This window comes from Oncorhynchus clarkii, chromosome 4 (genome assembly GCF_045791955.1).
Source record: "Oncorhynchus clarkii lewisi isolate Uvic-CL-2024 chromosome 4, UVic_Ocla_1.0, whole genome shotgun sequence".
Taxonomy (NCBI): Eukaryota; Metazoa; Chordata; class Actinopteri; order Salmoniformes; family Salmonidae; genus Oncorhynchus; species Oncorhynchus clarkii.
In genome coordinates, this window is record NC_092150.1 from 44,689,350 (window position 1) to 44,706,305 (window position 16,956).

The 16,956-nt window shown below is 43.1% G+C and overlaps 1 protein-coding gene across 1 annotated transcript in view; it reads right to left on the bottom strand.

Annotated features, from left to right (window-relative positions):
* LOC139406844 (voltage-gated potassium channel KCNC1-like) overlaps window positions 1-16,956 on the bottom strand; it is a 136,279-nt gene that overhangs the window by 54,482 nt on the left and 64,841 nt on the right. Inside the window, exon 2 of the mRNA XM_071149924.1 lies at window positions 4,950-5,910. Within this exon, the coding sequence (XP_071006025.1) occupies window positions 4,950-5,910 (961 nt within the window). The remainder of the gene's footprint in view (window positions 1-4,949; window positions 5,911-16,956) is intronic.

A 16,956-nucleotide genomic window follows, 5' to 3' on the forward strand; every position in this document is an offset into this window, starting at 1 on the left:
TGGCCAAGTCAAAGTCCAGACCTGAATCCAATCGAGAATCTGTGGAAAGAACTGAAAACTGCTGTTCACAAATGCTCTCCATCCAACCTCACTGAGCTCGAGCTGTTTTGCAAGGAGGAATGGGAAAAAATGTCAGTCTCTCGATGTGCAAAACTGATAGAGACCCCAAGCGATACCCCAAGCGACTTACAGCTGTAATCGCAGCAAAAGGTGGCGCTACAAAGTATTAACTTAAGGGGGCTGAATAATTTTGCACGCCCAATTTTTCAGTTTTTGATTTGTTAAAAAAGTTTGAAATATCCAATAAATGTCGTTCCACTTCATGATTGTGTCCCACTTGTTGTTGATTCTTTACAAAAAAATACAGTTTTATATCTTTATGTTTGAAGCCTGAAATGTGGCAAAAGGTCGCAAAGTTCAAGGGGGCCGAATACTTTCGCAAGGCACTGTATAGGGTTGCCAACTTTCTCACTACCAAATAAGGGACAAAAGGTGGCGTGCCAGAGCACGGTGCCACGGCGGTGTAGGTATGGTGTTGTGTGAATGAATATACAGTGTATATTCATATTCTTATTAAATTGGAAACGCAAAACATGGTTATATTCCATTTAGTCTACAGCTTGACTAAAACTGTATCATTATGTAAACTTATGTGAATAAACCTCAAAATAAATTATCAAAGAAATCTCAATTTTGACCTTTACAGCAAAAAATAACCAAAAAAACCATTTCAAATGCAAAAGTGGAAAAGAGGGGCATGAGTCACTCACCAAGTCTACTTTTTCCATGGATATTCTTTTCTGCTCTTGACTGATTCAAGCAGTCCTTTGTCCTTTTGCATAGCCAGAGAGAAGTCCTCACATGACAAGTCACAGTTCACAGATAATTGAAGTTCATTTTTGATCAGCTCTGTGCTGCATCTGTTTCTTGAGTCTGACCATTTAAATGGTCATCAGAGAGAAAATCCTCTCTACAAAGGCATTTGAGCCTGGCACACTGAGGACAAATGAGACCAATCCTGAACATGTTGATCAAGTTGGCTTTCCCTAGGTTTTGGAAAACTGCCACCCACTTCTCACTGGTGGATTTTGTGGTATCCTGTCTGGCTTTCTGTATTTCCTCCCAGCAAGCGCAAAACTCTTCATAGAGTTGGTCCATACTGACGGTCTCTGTCATTTTGAGGGCAACCACCACCTGCTCCAGGTCAGTGAAGGAGAGCTCCTCATAGAGGCCGATCCGTTTCAGTGTATGTATGTAATGACAGTGTCATAGAACTTCAAAGTCCTGTTGCTGCTTGGATCTTTGTGCTGACAATTGTTTGTCCCATCAGCTGCTTGGTCTGGTATCCAAAAAAAAGCTGTCCTGTTTCCGCTGAAGCATCTTCATTTTAAACTTTTGGACTTCCTTGTAAACATCTGTCATGCAGAGCGTTGTTTCCTAAAGCTTTTTTTACGAGTTGGTCAAAAACACACCCCAACGTTGTGGAAAAAGCACAGATAAATCTCAGCAGCTTCCGTTTTTTCTTCATACTCAAAAATACTCTTTGTCTCCCCAGGGGACCTGAAGTATGAAGAGCTGGCCAGCTTTGCAGGAGACGATTGACAGCTGGATGAAGAGAGAGCCATCATGTGCAAACATGTCTCAGAATTTCACGCCACTCAATGTCAACAAAGGCAAAAAATGCTCGCAGTTCCTCTCTTCGGGAAGCAGATACTGAGAAGTGGCTGTCGATCTTTAAAACGATTGTCTCAATACCCACTGACAGCTGATCGCAGGCGGGCTTGCAGGCATTATGAGCTATGTGAGCTGGGCAACTAGCTTTCAGAATGCGATTGTTGTCACTGCTCAATAGCTGGTAAACAGAGTGGTGTTTTCCAACATTGGTATTATCTGCTGCATAGGCTGTGATGTGTCTAATATCCAGTTCATGCTTTTCCAGACAGCTCATCAGAGCTTGATGGATGCCATTTGCAGTTTCACCACTGTCTTCATGAAAGTCAAGTAACTTGCACTGCATTCCATCAGTCACAGAGAAATATCTCACGCACACTGGAAACATTTTTCTATTTCCCTTGTTGGGGGTATCACTGGCAACTGAGAAATACACCGGCTCACCTTCGGTCGGGGACAGATCATCCAAAATATCCCGCACAGACTTTGGTCCTAAAACATTCATTGTAATCATCTCAGCTTTCGTTCTTCCCAAGTGCAACTTCTTCACAACATTTTGAGTCATGGAACAAAGCACCGTTGAGCTTAACAAGGCAGTCGGTGCTGTTGTAGCTGAGTCCGTGTTTAACCGTATGGTACACATACGAGAGGCTTCACTTGCCGCGACTTTGTCATTTTCTGCAGTAGACGTCGCGATGAATGCACTGATATTGCTAGCACCTTTAGCTAGCGTGGCCTTCTTGTGCATTTCTGTGGATGCATGCCGAGTTAGGTCATTCTCCCCTCCAATGGCCAATTGAGAATTCCCGACGGCATAAAGTACAGAAAGCTTTCATCCAGTCACCACTGACGGGGCTTATCCCACATCTTTTTTTCTTCCCATTGTTTGTTGTAGCTGCACAGTCTTTTCTTTTTTGAAGGTTTATCCATATTTCCTTGATCTGCCAAACTGACTGAACAACAACAGAAATGACTTTGCAGGAATTGGCGTGTTTAGGCTATACTGTGATTGGATGAATATACGGGACAAGGGATGTCCCGTATGGGACAAACCAATTTAGCCCAATATAAGGGACATCCCAGCTAATACGGGACAGTTGGCAACCCTAAGCACACAGCACAGCAAGCCAGGAAAGGAGTCAGAAGACTCTGGTAGATTGCTGGAACACAGACGAAAAACCTGACCGTCGAGGAGTATCCAAGGCTAGTCGGCCCAAACGTGTCTAGACAGTCAGTCACAACACAGATGTATCCTCTCTCGGCTTTCAGGGAGGGCACCACACCGGCTTATCTCCTTATGTCGAAACCAGCAGATGTCCCTGCTTGGTTTACTAGCGATTTTAACACTTCGATTGCTTTGATCCTGTAGGATTTTAGATTTTGCCTGTTGTTTAACTTTCGCAGCCTATAACGGTTTTGCAAAGTAATAAAAACGTGTAACACTTGAAACAAACAAACAGCGTGACACAACACGCTTAGCGAAACTGCCCTGCCGCCATCTTGATTGTAGAAATGTGTTGGTCCATGCCTCACGACCTGAAATAAAAGATCCCAGGACTAAAAAGCATGTTCAATGGAAATTCTTGATTTAAATATTTTTTTACTCTAGGCTTAAACTGTTTCCCAGAACCTGGCCCTACAACTTTCAAACAGAGCCTCTGGTTACTCCACACCAATCCTCTCTCCCTATTTACATTTTAGTCATTTAGCAGAGGCTCTTATCCAGAACAACTTACAGTAGTGAATGCATACATTTTAATACTTTTTTTGCTACTAGTCCCCTGTGGGAATTGAACTCTGCAAGCAGCCATGCTCTACAGCCTGAGCTACACTTGTCTCCCCTCCTGGGCTGTAAGCTGTGTTGACAGAAGGAGCTCTTTTGGCTGTGTGAACTCACCAGCTGATCAGGACTGGCATGTCCCTACAAACACACACACACAAAAAAAAGCCTATTTATTACTAGTGTGGGGGGTTGCTAGTGCAAGAGGGAAATAGGCCTATATGATGTACAAATGTATGTAAGTGTGTGTGTGTGTGTGTGTGTGTGTGTGTGTAATGTATTACTTGTCAATTCAGTGTGGAGTGTTTCCCCTATATCTATTTAGCTGCAGTGGACCACTGCAGGTTGTTCTGATACACAACTTTAACATTCACTGCCCTTGACATACTCACATCTTGCAGAAATGTTGTCAGCGCTTTTAAATGTAACCTGCTAAATAGTTGCATTTGAAAATGTTGAGTACTCAATAATTTAATTGAATACAAACACAGATTCCAGTACTTGAGCACTCGCGCACATCCCGAGTGTGTGTGTACATGCACGTGTGTGTGCGTGTGTGTGCTTGGGTGAGTGCACGCGTGCGATCAGGTATCAGGCTCTGAGTAGCCTACATATGTAAATTGAGGGGCCCTCTAGAATTCCATTTTACATGCTTCTCAACTTCTCTCTTGTCATAACTAATCCTTCTCCCAATCCACCCCCATCCCAACCCTCCACCCATCACCCGCTCTACTCTTCAAGTTTAATTACACTGTCCACTGTCAAACAGCGTTTTGACAGGCCAATCTTCCCAACCAAATATTTATAAACGTTAAAGCCGACGTGTTGAGAGCTCCCCAGCAGAGAGAGAAGGATGAGGGTGGAGGGGTGGCTGGGGGGGGTTAGATTATGGGATCGCCCTGCTCTATACAGAGCTACGGTGTCTATCTGACCTCATCAGCTTGTGTGTGTGTGTGTGCATGTGTGCGTGCGTGCGTGCGGCCTCAGCTTCCCTATTTAACATGGTTACAGATCCACTTCATTTCTCCCCACACTCTCTAATCGGGTTAATTCTACAGACTGGAGAGGGATGGAAACACACACACCACATACCCACACATGCGGTAGAAAGGGAGGATTGTGATGGTTGGGAACCATAATCTGACAAAGTGCTATTTAAGACTGTTCCAGTATTTTATGGGTGTTCTTTATTGGCTAAAGTTCAGTACAGTGATTCAGACTTGGGGTATATGTTGTGGTACATTGGGTTAGTTATATGTGACTCAGAGACAAGCCGAGACACCACATCATGTAGAGAGAGTGATCGGGGTAATTTGATCATAATATTGCAATATTAGTGTGGGATGCTGCAGGTCACCAGCAGTCAGTCACTCTAGATAGATTCCAAATATACTTCATCCACACACACAAACACTCACACAGGCGCGTGCACACACACACATGCCTCTCCTCCCCTTCTCTCCCTCCATCCATCTCCTCCCTCCCCTGCTCTACTCACCTGTCCTGTTGATCTCAATGATCTCCTCCTGGGCCAGAGGGCAGTCCCCTCCCCCCAGGCTGCCTGAGCCCACCATACCCGGCCCGGCAGTGGCCATGGCCAGGGCGTCTGGCTTGCAGTAGTTGGGCGAGCCCGGCATGGTGGGCCGAGGAATGTGCTTGCCCTTCCTCTTGGGCAGCTTCTGCTTGGCCATGGCCAGTGAGTAGTACATGCCAAAGTTGTTGACGATGACGGGCACAGGCATGGCAATGGTCAGCACCCCCGCCAGGGCACACAGTGCGCCCACTAGCATCCCCGACCACGTCTCGGGGTACATGTCCCCATAGCCCAGAGTGGTCATGGTGACCACGGCCCACCAGAAGCCAATGGGGATGTTCTTGAAGTTTGTGTGTTTGGCGGCCGTAGGGTCGTCAGGGTCGGCACCGATGCGCTCGGCATAGTAGATCATGGTGGCGAAGATGAGCACCCCGAGGGCGAGGAAGATGATGAGGAGGAGGAACTCGTTGGTACTGGCGCGGAGCGTGTGGCCCAGCACCCGCAGACCCACGAAGTGACGAGTCAACTTGAAGATACGCAGGATCCTGACGAAGCGCACAACTCGCAGGAAGCCCAACACGTCTTTGGCGGCTTTGGAATCCAGACCGCTCAGCGCCACCTCCAGGTAGAAGGGCATGATGGCAATAAAGTCAATGATATTGAGGGTGCTACTGAAGAACTCCTTCTTGCATGGGCAGAAGATCACGCGCATCATGACCTCGATGGTGAACCAGATGACGCACGTTCCCTCCACATAGGTGAGCCAGCCGTCCGTCACCACCTCGTAGACGATCTCCTGACTTGTCACATTGCCCACCGTCACATTTTCTGTTTTGTTGTAGATGGTGTTGAAGGCCTCGTGCGTCTCCAGGCAGAAGGTGGTGATGGAGATGAGGATGAACAGAAGGGAGAGGAACGCACAGTACTGTAGGAGAGGAGAGAGGGAGAAAGATGGTTAGGTTCAAGTTTTTTGTACATAGTTGCCTGTTACAGGATTATGTTTCTTGGGCTCATTGAATTCTCACCGAAGCCTAACCCAAAGGATCACATGGATTTACAAATGATGTCATTCACAAACTGTATCACAGAAAACATGCAGCAACAGAGGTTAACCTAAACTGCAAAAAAAAAACACCAATGGTACCCACTTTGCATGAATAGATCTGTTTTACACAGTTTTAGGTCTAAAGCCAACGATTACACAGGCACGCTGATGAACTCACAGTTCAAGTGAACAAACCACATACCAACCATACAGTCAGGATTGGGGAGTAACGGATTACAAAAAAATTGTGACTGTAATTCGTTATGTTACCAGCAACAATATTGTCATCAGATTACAGAGATTTTTGAAAAACTAAATGATTACTTCTAGGAATACTTTTACATTCAGAAAAGACGTTTGCACCAACATTATTTGACACATTTCTGTTTTTTCAGTTACATTTTCAGTGCAAATGTAAGTTTGTTCCGCCTGAGCGAGTGACCACAAGTCAGAGACCAATATGATGACACACAAAACTAGCTGAAATCACTCAGTTCTGCCTCAAGGACAAGACTCATAAATGTCAAACTGCTAAAGAGGCCATTAGAAGAAGACAAACATCGTCTTCTTCTAATGATTACCAACAACGATGAGACAGCCTACAGGGAGGAGATGAGGGAAGGTGGAAAGCTTCAAGTTCCTCAACGTACACATCACTAAAAAGCTGAAATGGTCCCCCCCACACAGACAATGTGGTGAAGAAGGCGCATCAGCGCCTCTTCAACCTCAAGAGCCTAAATACATTTGAGTGGTGCCTGGCCCCTAAAACCCTCACAAACTTTTACAGATGCACAATTGAGAGCATTCTGTCGGGCTGTATCACCGCTTGGCACGGCAACTGCACCGCCCACAACCGCAAAGCTCTCCAGAGGGTGGTGCGGTCTGCCCACACATAACTGGGGGCAAACATCCCGCCCTCCTGGACACCTACAGCACCCGATGCCATAGGAGGGCCAAAAATATCATCAAGGACATCAACCACCCGAGCCACTGCCTGTTCACCCCGCTATCATCCAGAAGGCGAGGTCAGAACAGGTGCATCAAAGCTGACACAGAGAGACTGAAAAACAGCTTCTATCTCAATGCCATCAGACTGCTAAACAGCCATCAATAGCACATCAGCAACGGTTGCCTATAGACATAGATTAGGAATCACTGGCCACTTTTAGAAATGGATTACAAGCCACTTAAATAATGTTCCGTATCTTCCATTACTCATCTCATATGTATAAACTGCCCTCCACACTATTCCACGGTATCTTAGCCACTTTTAAATTGTGTTTACATATTGATTCACCCAGTTCATATGTACAGTGAAGTCGGAAGTTGACATACACTTAGGTTGGAGTCATTAAAATTGGTTTTTCAACCACTCCACACATTTCTTGTTAACAAACTATAGTTTTGTCAAGTCAGTTTGGACATCTACTTTGTGCATGTCACAAGTCATTTTTCCAACAATTGTTTACAGACAGATTATTTAATTTATAATTTAAAAAAATCACAATTCCAGTGGGTCAGAAGTTTACATACACTAAATTGACTGTGCCTTTAAACAGCTTGGAAAATTCCCAAATATGACGTCAGGGCTTTAGAAGCTTCTGATAGGCTAATTGACATCATTTGAGTCAATTGGAGGTGTACCTCTGGATGTATTTCATGGCCTACCTTCAAACTCAGAGCCTCTTTGCTTGACATCATGGGAAAATCAAAATAAATCAGCCAAGACAACAAAACATTTTTTGTAGACTTCCACAAGTCTGGCTCATCCTTGGGAGCAATTTTCAAATGCCTGAAGGTACCACGTTCATCTGTTCAAACAATAGTACGCAAGTATAAACACCATGGGCCAGGCAGCTGTCATACCGCTCAGGAAGGAGACATATTCTGTCTCCTAGAGATGAACATACTCTGGTGCGAAAAGTGCAAATCAATCCCAGAACAACAGCAAAGGACCTTGTGAAGATGCTGGATGAAACAGGTACAAAATATCTATATCCACAGTAAAATGAGTTCTTTAATGACATAACCTGAAAAGCCGCTCAGCAAGGAAGAAGCCACTGCTCCGAAACCGCCATTAAAAAGCCAGACTACGGTTTGCAACTCCACATGGGGACAAAGAATGTACTTTTTAGAGAAATGTCCTCTGGTCGGATGAAACAGAAATATAACTGTTTGGCCATAATGACCATCGTTATGTTTGGAGGAAAAAGGGGCTTCACGGGGGTGGCAGCATCATGTTGTGGGGGTGCTCTGCTGCAGGAAGGACTGGTGCACTTCACAAAATAGATGGCATCATGAGGAACGAAAATTATGTGGATATATTGAAGCAACATCTTAAGACATCAGTCAGGAAGTTAAAGCTTAGTTGTGAATGGGTCTTCCATACGGACAATGACCCAAAGCATACTTCCAAAGTTGTGGAAAAATGGCTTAAGTACAACAAAGTCAAGGTATTGGAGTGGCCATCACAAAGCCCTGACCTCAATCCCATAGAAAATTTGTGGGCAGAACTGGAAAAGCGTGTGCGAGCAAGGAGGCCTACAAACCTGACTCAATTACACCAGCTCTGTCAGGAGGAATGGGACAAAATGCACCCAACTTATTGTGGGAAGCTTGTGGAAGGCTACCCGAAACGTTTGACCAAAATGAAACCATTTAAAGGCAATGCTACCAAATACTAATTGAGTGTATGTAAACTTCTGACCCACTGGGAATGTGATGAAAGAAATAAAAACTGAAATAAATCATTCTCTCTACTATTATTCTGACATTTCACATTCTTAAAATAAAGTGGTGATCCTAACTAACCTAAGACAGGGATTTTTTACTAGGATTAAATGTCAGGAATTGTGAAAAACTGAGTTTAAATGTATTTGGCTAAGGTGTATGTAAACTTCCGACTTCAACTGTATGTATATATATTCTTAATCCATTCCTTACTTAGATATACGTGTATTTTGGGTATATTTTGTGAAACTGTTAGATATTACTCGTTAGATATTACTGCACTGTCAGAGCTAGAAGCACTAACATTTCACTACACCCGCAATAACATCTGCTAAACACGTGTATGTGACCAATAAAATTAGATTAGATTTATATTACAAATGTAACATCTACTGCAGGATAAATCCATGTTAGAGTTTACATAGCTGGCCATAAATAGATGATGTTGCATTTTTACTTCATGGGTTGGTTATGTAGTCTTCTTCTAACCTGTTGCTTTCTACTACAGGCCATATGTTTACATAAAAAAACAACAGTCTGTCAGATTTTCTGTCATTCCAATTCATTTAATACCCCTTGATCTTCAAAAATTGAAAATAGGCCTAGCTATTAGATTAGACTAATTGTTAACTGAGCTGCTATATTGTACAAATTCATGAAAACAAAAATTTGCTTTTTGGTCTTAAATTCAGATTTTATGACTTTGTGGCTAAAACGTATTAGCCACGCTCTTAAATAATGCAACCAAGCCTTATTACAATCTTGAATAATGCAAAAATGTACACGCATGTACAAACAATTAAAGGGTTTATTTTCTCATTAGTACACACATTAAATGTAGCTTGCAAGACAATAACACAGCTAGCTAGCTAGAACACCATTCATAGATGGTAAATCAAATCAAATTTTATTTGTCACATACACATGGTTAGCAGATGTTAATGCGAGTGTAGCAAAATGCTTGTGCTTCTAGTTCCGACAATGCAGTAGTAACCAACAAGTAATCTAGCTAACAATTCCAAAACTACTACCTTATAGACACAAGTGTAAGGGGATAAGGAATATGTACATAAAGATATATGAATGAGTGATGGTACAGAGCGGCATAGGCAAGATACAGTAGATGGTATTGAGTAAAGTATGAGATGAGTATGTAAACAAAGTGGCATAGTTAAAGTGGCTAGTGATACATGTATTACATAAAGATGCAGTAGATGATATAGAGTACAGTATATACAGTGCCTTGCGAAAGTATTCGGCCCCCTTGAACTTTGCGACCTTTTGCCACATTTCAGGCTTCAAACAAAGATATAAAACAGTATTTTTTTGTGAAGAATCAACAACAAGTGGGACACAATCATGAAGTGGAACGACATTTATTTGATATTTCAAACCTTTTTAACAAATCAAAAACTGAAAAATTGGGCGTGCAAAATTATTCAGCCCCTTTACTTTCAGTGCAGCAAACTCTCTCCAGAAGTTCAGTGAGGATCTCTGAATGATCCAATGTTGACCTAAATGACTAATGATGATAAATACAATCCACCTGTGTGTAATCAAGTCTCCGTATAAATGCACCTGCACTGTGATAGTCTCAGAGGTCCGTTAAAAGCGCAGAGAGCATCATGAAGAACAAGGAACACGCCAGGCAGGTCCGAGATACTGTTGTGAAGAAGTTTAAAGCCGGATTTGGATACAAAAAGATTTCCCAAGCTTTAAACATCCCAAGGAGCACTGTGCAAGCGATAATATTGAAATGGAAGGAGTATCAGACCACTGCAAATCTACCAAGACCTGGCCGTCCCTCTAAACTTTCAGCTCATACAAGGAGAAGACTGATCAGAGATGCAGCCAAGAGGCCCATGATCACTCTGGATGAACTGCAGCGATCTACAGCTGAGGTGGGAGACTCTGTCCATAGGACAACAATCAGACGTATATTGCACAAATCTGGCCTTTATGGAAGAGTGGCAAGAAGAAAGCCATTTCTTAAAGATATCCATAAAAAGTGTTGTTTAAAGTTTGCCACAAGCCACCTGGGAGACACACCAAACATGTGGAAGAAGGTGCTCTGGTCAGATGAAACCAAAATTGAACTTTTTGGCAACAATGCAAAACGTTATGTTTGGCGTAAAAGCAACACAGCTGAACACACCATCCCCACTGTCAAACATGGTGGTGGCAGCATCATGGTTTGGGCCTGATTTTCTTCAGCAGGGACAGGGAAGATGGTTAAAATTGATGGGAAGATGGATGGAGCCAAATACAGGACAATTCTGGAAGAAAACCTGATGGAGTCTGCAAAAGACCTGAGACTGGGACGGAGATTTGTCTTCCAACAAGACAATGATCCAAAACATAAAGCAAAATCTACAATGGAATGGTTCAAAAATAAACATATCCAGGTGTTAGAATGGCCAAGTCAAAGTCCAGACCTGAATCCAATCGAGAATCTGTGGAAAGAACTGAAAACTGCTGTTCACAAATGCTCTCCATCCAACCTCACTGAGCTCGAGCTGTTTTGCAAGGATGAATGGGAAAAAATGTCAGTCTCTCGATGTGCAAAACTGATAGAGACATACCCCAAGCGACTTACAGCTGTAATCGCAGCAAAAGGTGGCGCTACAAAGTATTAACTTAAGGGGGCTGAATAATTTTGCACGCCCAATTTTTCAGTTTTTGATTTGTTAAAAAAGTTTGAAATATCCAATAAATGTCGTTCCACTTCATGATTGTGTCCCACTTGTTGATTCTTCACAAAAAAATACAGTTTTATATCTTTATGTTTGAAGCCTGAAATGTGGCAAAAGGTCGCAAAGTTCAAGGGGGCCGAATACTTTCGCAAGGCACTGTACGTATACATATGAGATGAATAATGCAGGGTATGTAAACATTATATTAGGTAGCATTGTTTAAAGTGGCTATTTTACATCATTTCCCATCAATTCCCATTATTAAAGTGGCTGGAGTTGAGTCAGTGTGTTGGCAGCAGCCACTCAATGTTAGTGGTGGCTGTTTAACAGTCTGATGGCCTTGAGATAGAAGCTGTTTTTCAGTCTCTCGGTCCCAGCTTTGATGCACCTGCACTGACCTCGCCTTCTGGATGATAGCAGGGTGAACAGGCAGTGTCTAGGGTGGTTGTTGTCCTTGATGATCTTTATGGCCTTCCTGTGACACCGGGTGGTGTAGGTGTCCTGGAGGGCAGGTAGTTTGCCCCCGGTGATGCGTTGTGCAGACCTCAATACCCTCTGGAGAGCCTTACGGTTGTGGGCGGAGCAGTTGCCGTACCAGGCGGTGATACAGCCCGACAGGATGCTCTCGATTGTGCATCTGTAGAAGTTTGTGAGTGCTTTTGGTGACAAGCCGAATTTATTCAGCCTCCTGAGGTTGAAGAGGCGCTGGTGCGCCTTCTTCACGATGCTGTCTGTGTGGGTGGACCAATTCAGTTTGTCTGTGATGTGTACGCCGAGGAACTTAAAACTTACTACCCTCTCCACTACTGTTCCATCGATGTGGATAGGGGGGTGTTCCCTCTGCTGTTTCCTGAAGTCCACAATCATCTCCTTAGTTTTGTTGACGTTGAGTGTGAGGTTATTTTCCTGACACCACACTCCGAGGGCCCTCACCTCCTCCCTGTAGGCCGTCTCGTCGTTGTTGGTAATCAAGCCTACCACTGTTGTGTCGTCCGCAAACTTGATGATTGAGTTGGAGTCGTGGGTGAACAGGGAGTACAGGAGAGGGCTCAGAACGCACCCTTGTGGGGCCCCAGTGTTGAGGATCAGCGGGGTGGAGATGTTGTTGCCTACCCTCACCACCTGGGGGCGGCCCGTCAGGAAGTCCAGTACCCAGTTGCACAGGGCGGGGTCGAGACCCAGGGTCTCGAGCTTGATGACGAGCTTGGAGGGCACTATGGTATTATCGCCTATTGACGATAGTATCTTCTGACCAGGGCAGTTTTGTTAAGATTTCCGACGCTTCCTTTAAAAATGAACATGCATCGCTTGCAGTACGGTTTTGGAAACATAAGTATTATATATTTCATATCAGCGAGAAACAATACAAATACAAAATAAGTTCAATTACTAGACACCTTAATAGGGTTAAGGTTCACACACAGCCATATTCCCATGTTACAGCGCATGTTTACGGAAAACAGACGAAGATAGAGTGGACTACCTGTGCTAATTATTTATCTGTGTCTCCGAATACCTGTGTGTAAACGGAAGATGGACGCCACAAACATGTTGTCACTGAAAAATACTGTCTGCTGCAACTGTGGTAAAACGTATTTTGCATATGTGAAATTATTTTGATGTGATATGAAAGTAGAGAGATTTATGTTTCTAGATCCGTACAGCAATTGAGATGGAGTGTTAGGCTGTTTTGGTTTCCAGAGCTAATTCACCTTTAAACAGAACATGTATGGTCCTTGGCTCCTTTTGTCCATTATTGGGCTAGCTAGCTAGTAATGTTAGCATATCAAACATGAACGTTCACCCCTCTCATACGAATATAAAAGTACATTTTTATTAATATCATGTAAGTCAACACCGTTGAGCTTCCATTTTTTAAAGCTACGGGTGACAATTTGTTGTTAATGCAATTTCAGATGAAAACTCAATAAAACTAGTTTAAAATATAATGAACATGTCTACATTTCAGCTGTTTCAAAAACATTACTCTGCTATTAGTATTTTTACTGTATGAATGTTGGGCTCAAGGACACAATTCTGTTTACACTCCCCTGCTTAGAGGGGGGCATCTGTTGGACGAGTGTCGTGCGCGACCTCCGGAGATAGCATTCGAGACATGAGAAATACGCAAGTTTACATTACAGTAGTTTCTCTCGAGAATAGATACCATTAGAATCTCTCGAAATTCGCCTTAACTCTTGTCAATGAGAATAGACCCATAGCTTTGACCAATCAGCTGACTGTGGGAGCAATTATTAGGAAATGGAAGACATACAAGACCACTGATAATCTCCCTCGATCTGGGGCTCCACACAAGATCTCACCCCGTGGGGTCAAAATGATCACAAGAACGGTGAGCAAAAATCCCAGAACCACACAGGGGGACCTAGTGAATGACCTGCAGAGAGCTGGGACCAAAGTAACAAAGCCTACCATCAGTAACACACTACGCTGCCAGGGACTTAAAACCTGCAGTGCCAGACGTGTCCCCCTGCTTAAGCCAGTACATGTCCTGGCCCGCCTGAAGTTTGCTAGAGAGCATTTGGATGATCCAGAGGAAGATTGTTATATGGTCAGATGAAACCAAAATATAACTTTTTGGTAAAAACTCAACTTGTCGTATTTGAAGGACAAAGAATGCTGAGTTGCATCCAAAGAACACCATACCTACTGTAAAGCATGGGGGTGGAAACATCATGCTTTGGGGCTGTTTTTCTGCAAAGGGACCAGGACGACTGATCCGTGTAAAGGAAAGAATGAATGGGGCCATGTATCGTGAGATTTTGAGTGAAAACCTCCTTCCATCAGCAAGGGCATTGAAGATGAAACGTGGCTGGGTCTTTCAGCATGACAATGATCCCAAACACACCGCCCGGGCAACGAAGGAGTGGCTTCGTAAGAAGCATTTCAAGGTCCTGGAGTGGCCTAGCCAGTCTCCAGATCTCAACCCCATAGAAAATCTTTGGAGGGAGTTGAAAGTCCGTGTTGCCCAGCAACAGCCCCAAAACATCACTGCTCTAGAGGAGATCTGCATGGAGGAATGGGCCAAAATACCAGCAACAGTGTGTGAAAACCTTGTGAAGACTTACAGAAAACGTTTGACCTCTGTCATTGCCAACAAAGGGTATATAACAAAGTATTGAGATAAACTTTTGTTATTGACCAAATACTTATTTTCCACCATAATTTGTAAATAAATTCATAAAAAATCCTACAATGTGATTTTCTGGATTTTTTTCTCATTTTGTCTGTCATAGTTGAAGTGTACCTATGATGAAATCTCTCATCTTTTTAAGTGGGAGAATTTGCACAATTGGTGGCTGACTAAATACTTTTTTGCCCCACTGTATATATATATATGTGCTGCGTTTTGGGTCATTGCAGTGGTACTGTAGTTTGCATTCAGACCTGTGCTTCTGATAAAAGACGGAAGATAGGTGGTGCCAGACACCACGAACAACAGACCAAAAATACACACTAGAGGGAGAGAGGGGGATTAGAGAGGAAGAGAGAGAGATAGAGAGAGAGAGGGAGGGATGCAGCTAAAACAGTATGGACATCCTGAATGCTGCAATCTCATTGACACTGCACTGAGACAGAAAGAGAGAGAGAAATGGTGAGAGAGGGAGAGAGAGAAAGAGCTGGGGGAAAAGAGAGGCGGAGGTAGAAATCGGTGAGATGGGATTCAAGATGGAGTGCGACTGTACAGTAGAGACAGAGCGAGGTGGAAAGAGGAAGAGGGAGATGAATAGAGAGCGAGGGAGAGAAAGAGAGAGAGAGAGATGAGAGTTAGTGAGTTACGACGCTGTGGGCAATGCGCGGCCACCATTATGAAAACAGACATGTCATGTTCGCCTTCACATAGATAAACGTCTATCGATTGAGCCGGCGTGCCTGTTTAAAGCACCAGGCCTTTTCTCCTCTCGGCCCCCTGGATCAATAGTACCTGTTCATCTCAGGCACACGGAACCTCACTCTCTCTCACACAACCGACCTGAACCCAAACTAACCCAACCCAGCTTCAACCCAACCCAATCTCAACACTACCTAACCCAACCCAACCTCAACCCAGCCTAACCCAACCCAACCTCAACCCAGCTTCAACTCAACATAACCTAACCCAACTTCAGCCCAGCCTCAACCAAACCAAACCTAACAAAACCCCAACCCAACCTAACTCAACCAAGCCTCAACCAAACTTAACCTAAACCAACCTCAATCTAACCCAGCCTCAACCTAAACTAACTCAACCAAGCCTCAACCTAACCAATCGGCAACCCAGCCTCAAACTATGGCTGGGCAATATATTGAATTCATTAGATTCATTAGATTCAAAGTATGTTTAGATACTATGTTTTAGCACGATATTCCAAATGCCTGTATTTATGTCCACTTGTTCTCTTGTTGTCTTTTTGGTCTCGCTCCTTCTGCTGTGACTGTGCAACTTCCAATTTACACACAAATACCAACCTCATCCCCCTGCCACTGAGAACAACAAATAGGAAAAATAACTTTTTCCTCTCCGACAAAATGCGGTTTCTACTCGCCATTTGCGGTTTGGTCCAGCAGAACCGCTCATATGGACGGTGAAACACATTGAGACATTATTTTACAATAATAAACTAAAACTTAATGATGCACTATGCAGAAATCACTTCGCTATTTCTTGGTTGCTAAAATTATAATAGTTTGCCTAATTTCAGTTTGTGTGACAAAACAAGCAAGTATAGTGTAGAGAATCATTGTACCGTCTAAATATATTTTCGATTAACAAAAAATATTGTATTTTAAGCTGTTTGAAGCTTAAACCAAAAGTAAAAGACGCAAAAACGAAAACTTAAGAACAAAGTGGACAGGCTAGCATGCTGTTCAAACAGTGGGAGATGGACAGAAGGGTGTGTTCATACCAAATTCAACTGTTCTACCTTGTTAGCTAGCAAATAGATCCAAGTTGGCTAAACTTTAAATATAAAGATTAGCAGGCTATGCACTAGCACATGGAATTGTGCTTCAGAGATTGCTTTTGAGACCTGTGTACATTTTCTATAATGGCTGCTACAAGAAGTTGGTCATTATTAGTGATTGTGCATTATGCAGGGTTTTGGTAAATTTTTTAACAAAAATGGCATTTTCATAGACAGTTAAACTAATTTGATAAAATAATTACATTATTAGTGGGTCATTATTGTGGAAGGTAGCCAAAGTATAATTTCACAAGCCCTGAATTCATTAAATTATTGTTGACTGTTTAAAATGCAGTGTATTTTACCTTTACTTGTACAACAAAGCTTATTTAGAGAAAACATTTCAAAAATCAAGAAAAATTTCTTTCAAAAACAAGGACGTTTCTAAGTGACCCCAAACTTTTGAACGGTAGTGTATATTCTGAATCGCCCATAAATAAAAAATAAATAAAAATGGAGGTATGATTTTTAGGCCATGTCGCCCAACCTCTCTCTGCCTCACCCTCGCCCTCTACCTCACCCTCTGCCTTTCTCTCTGT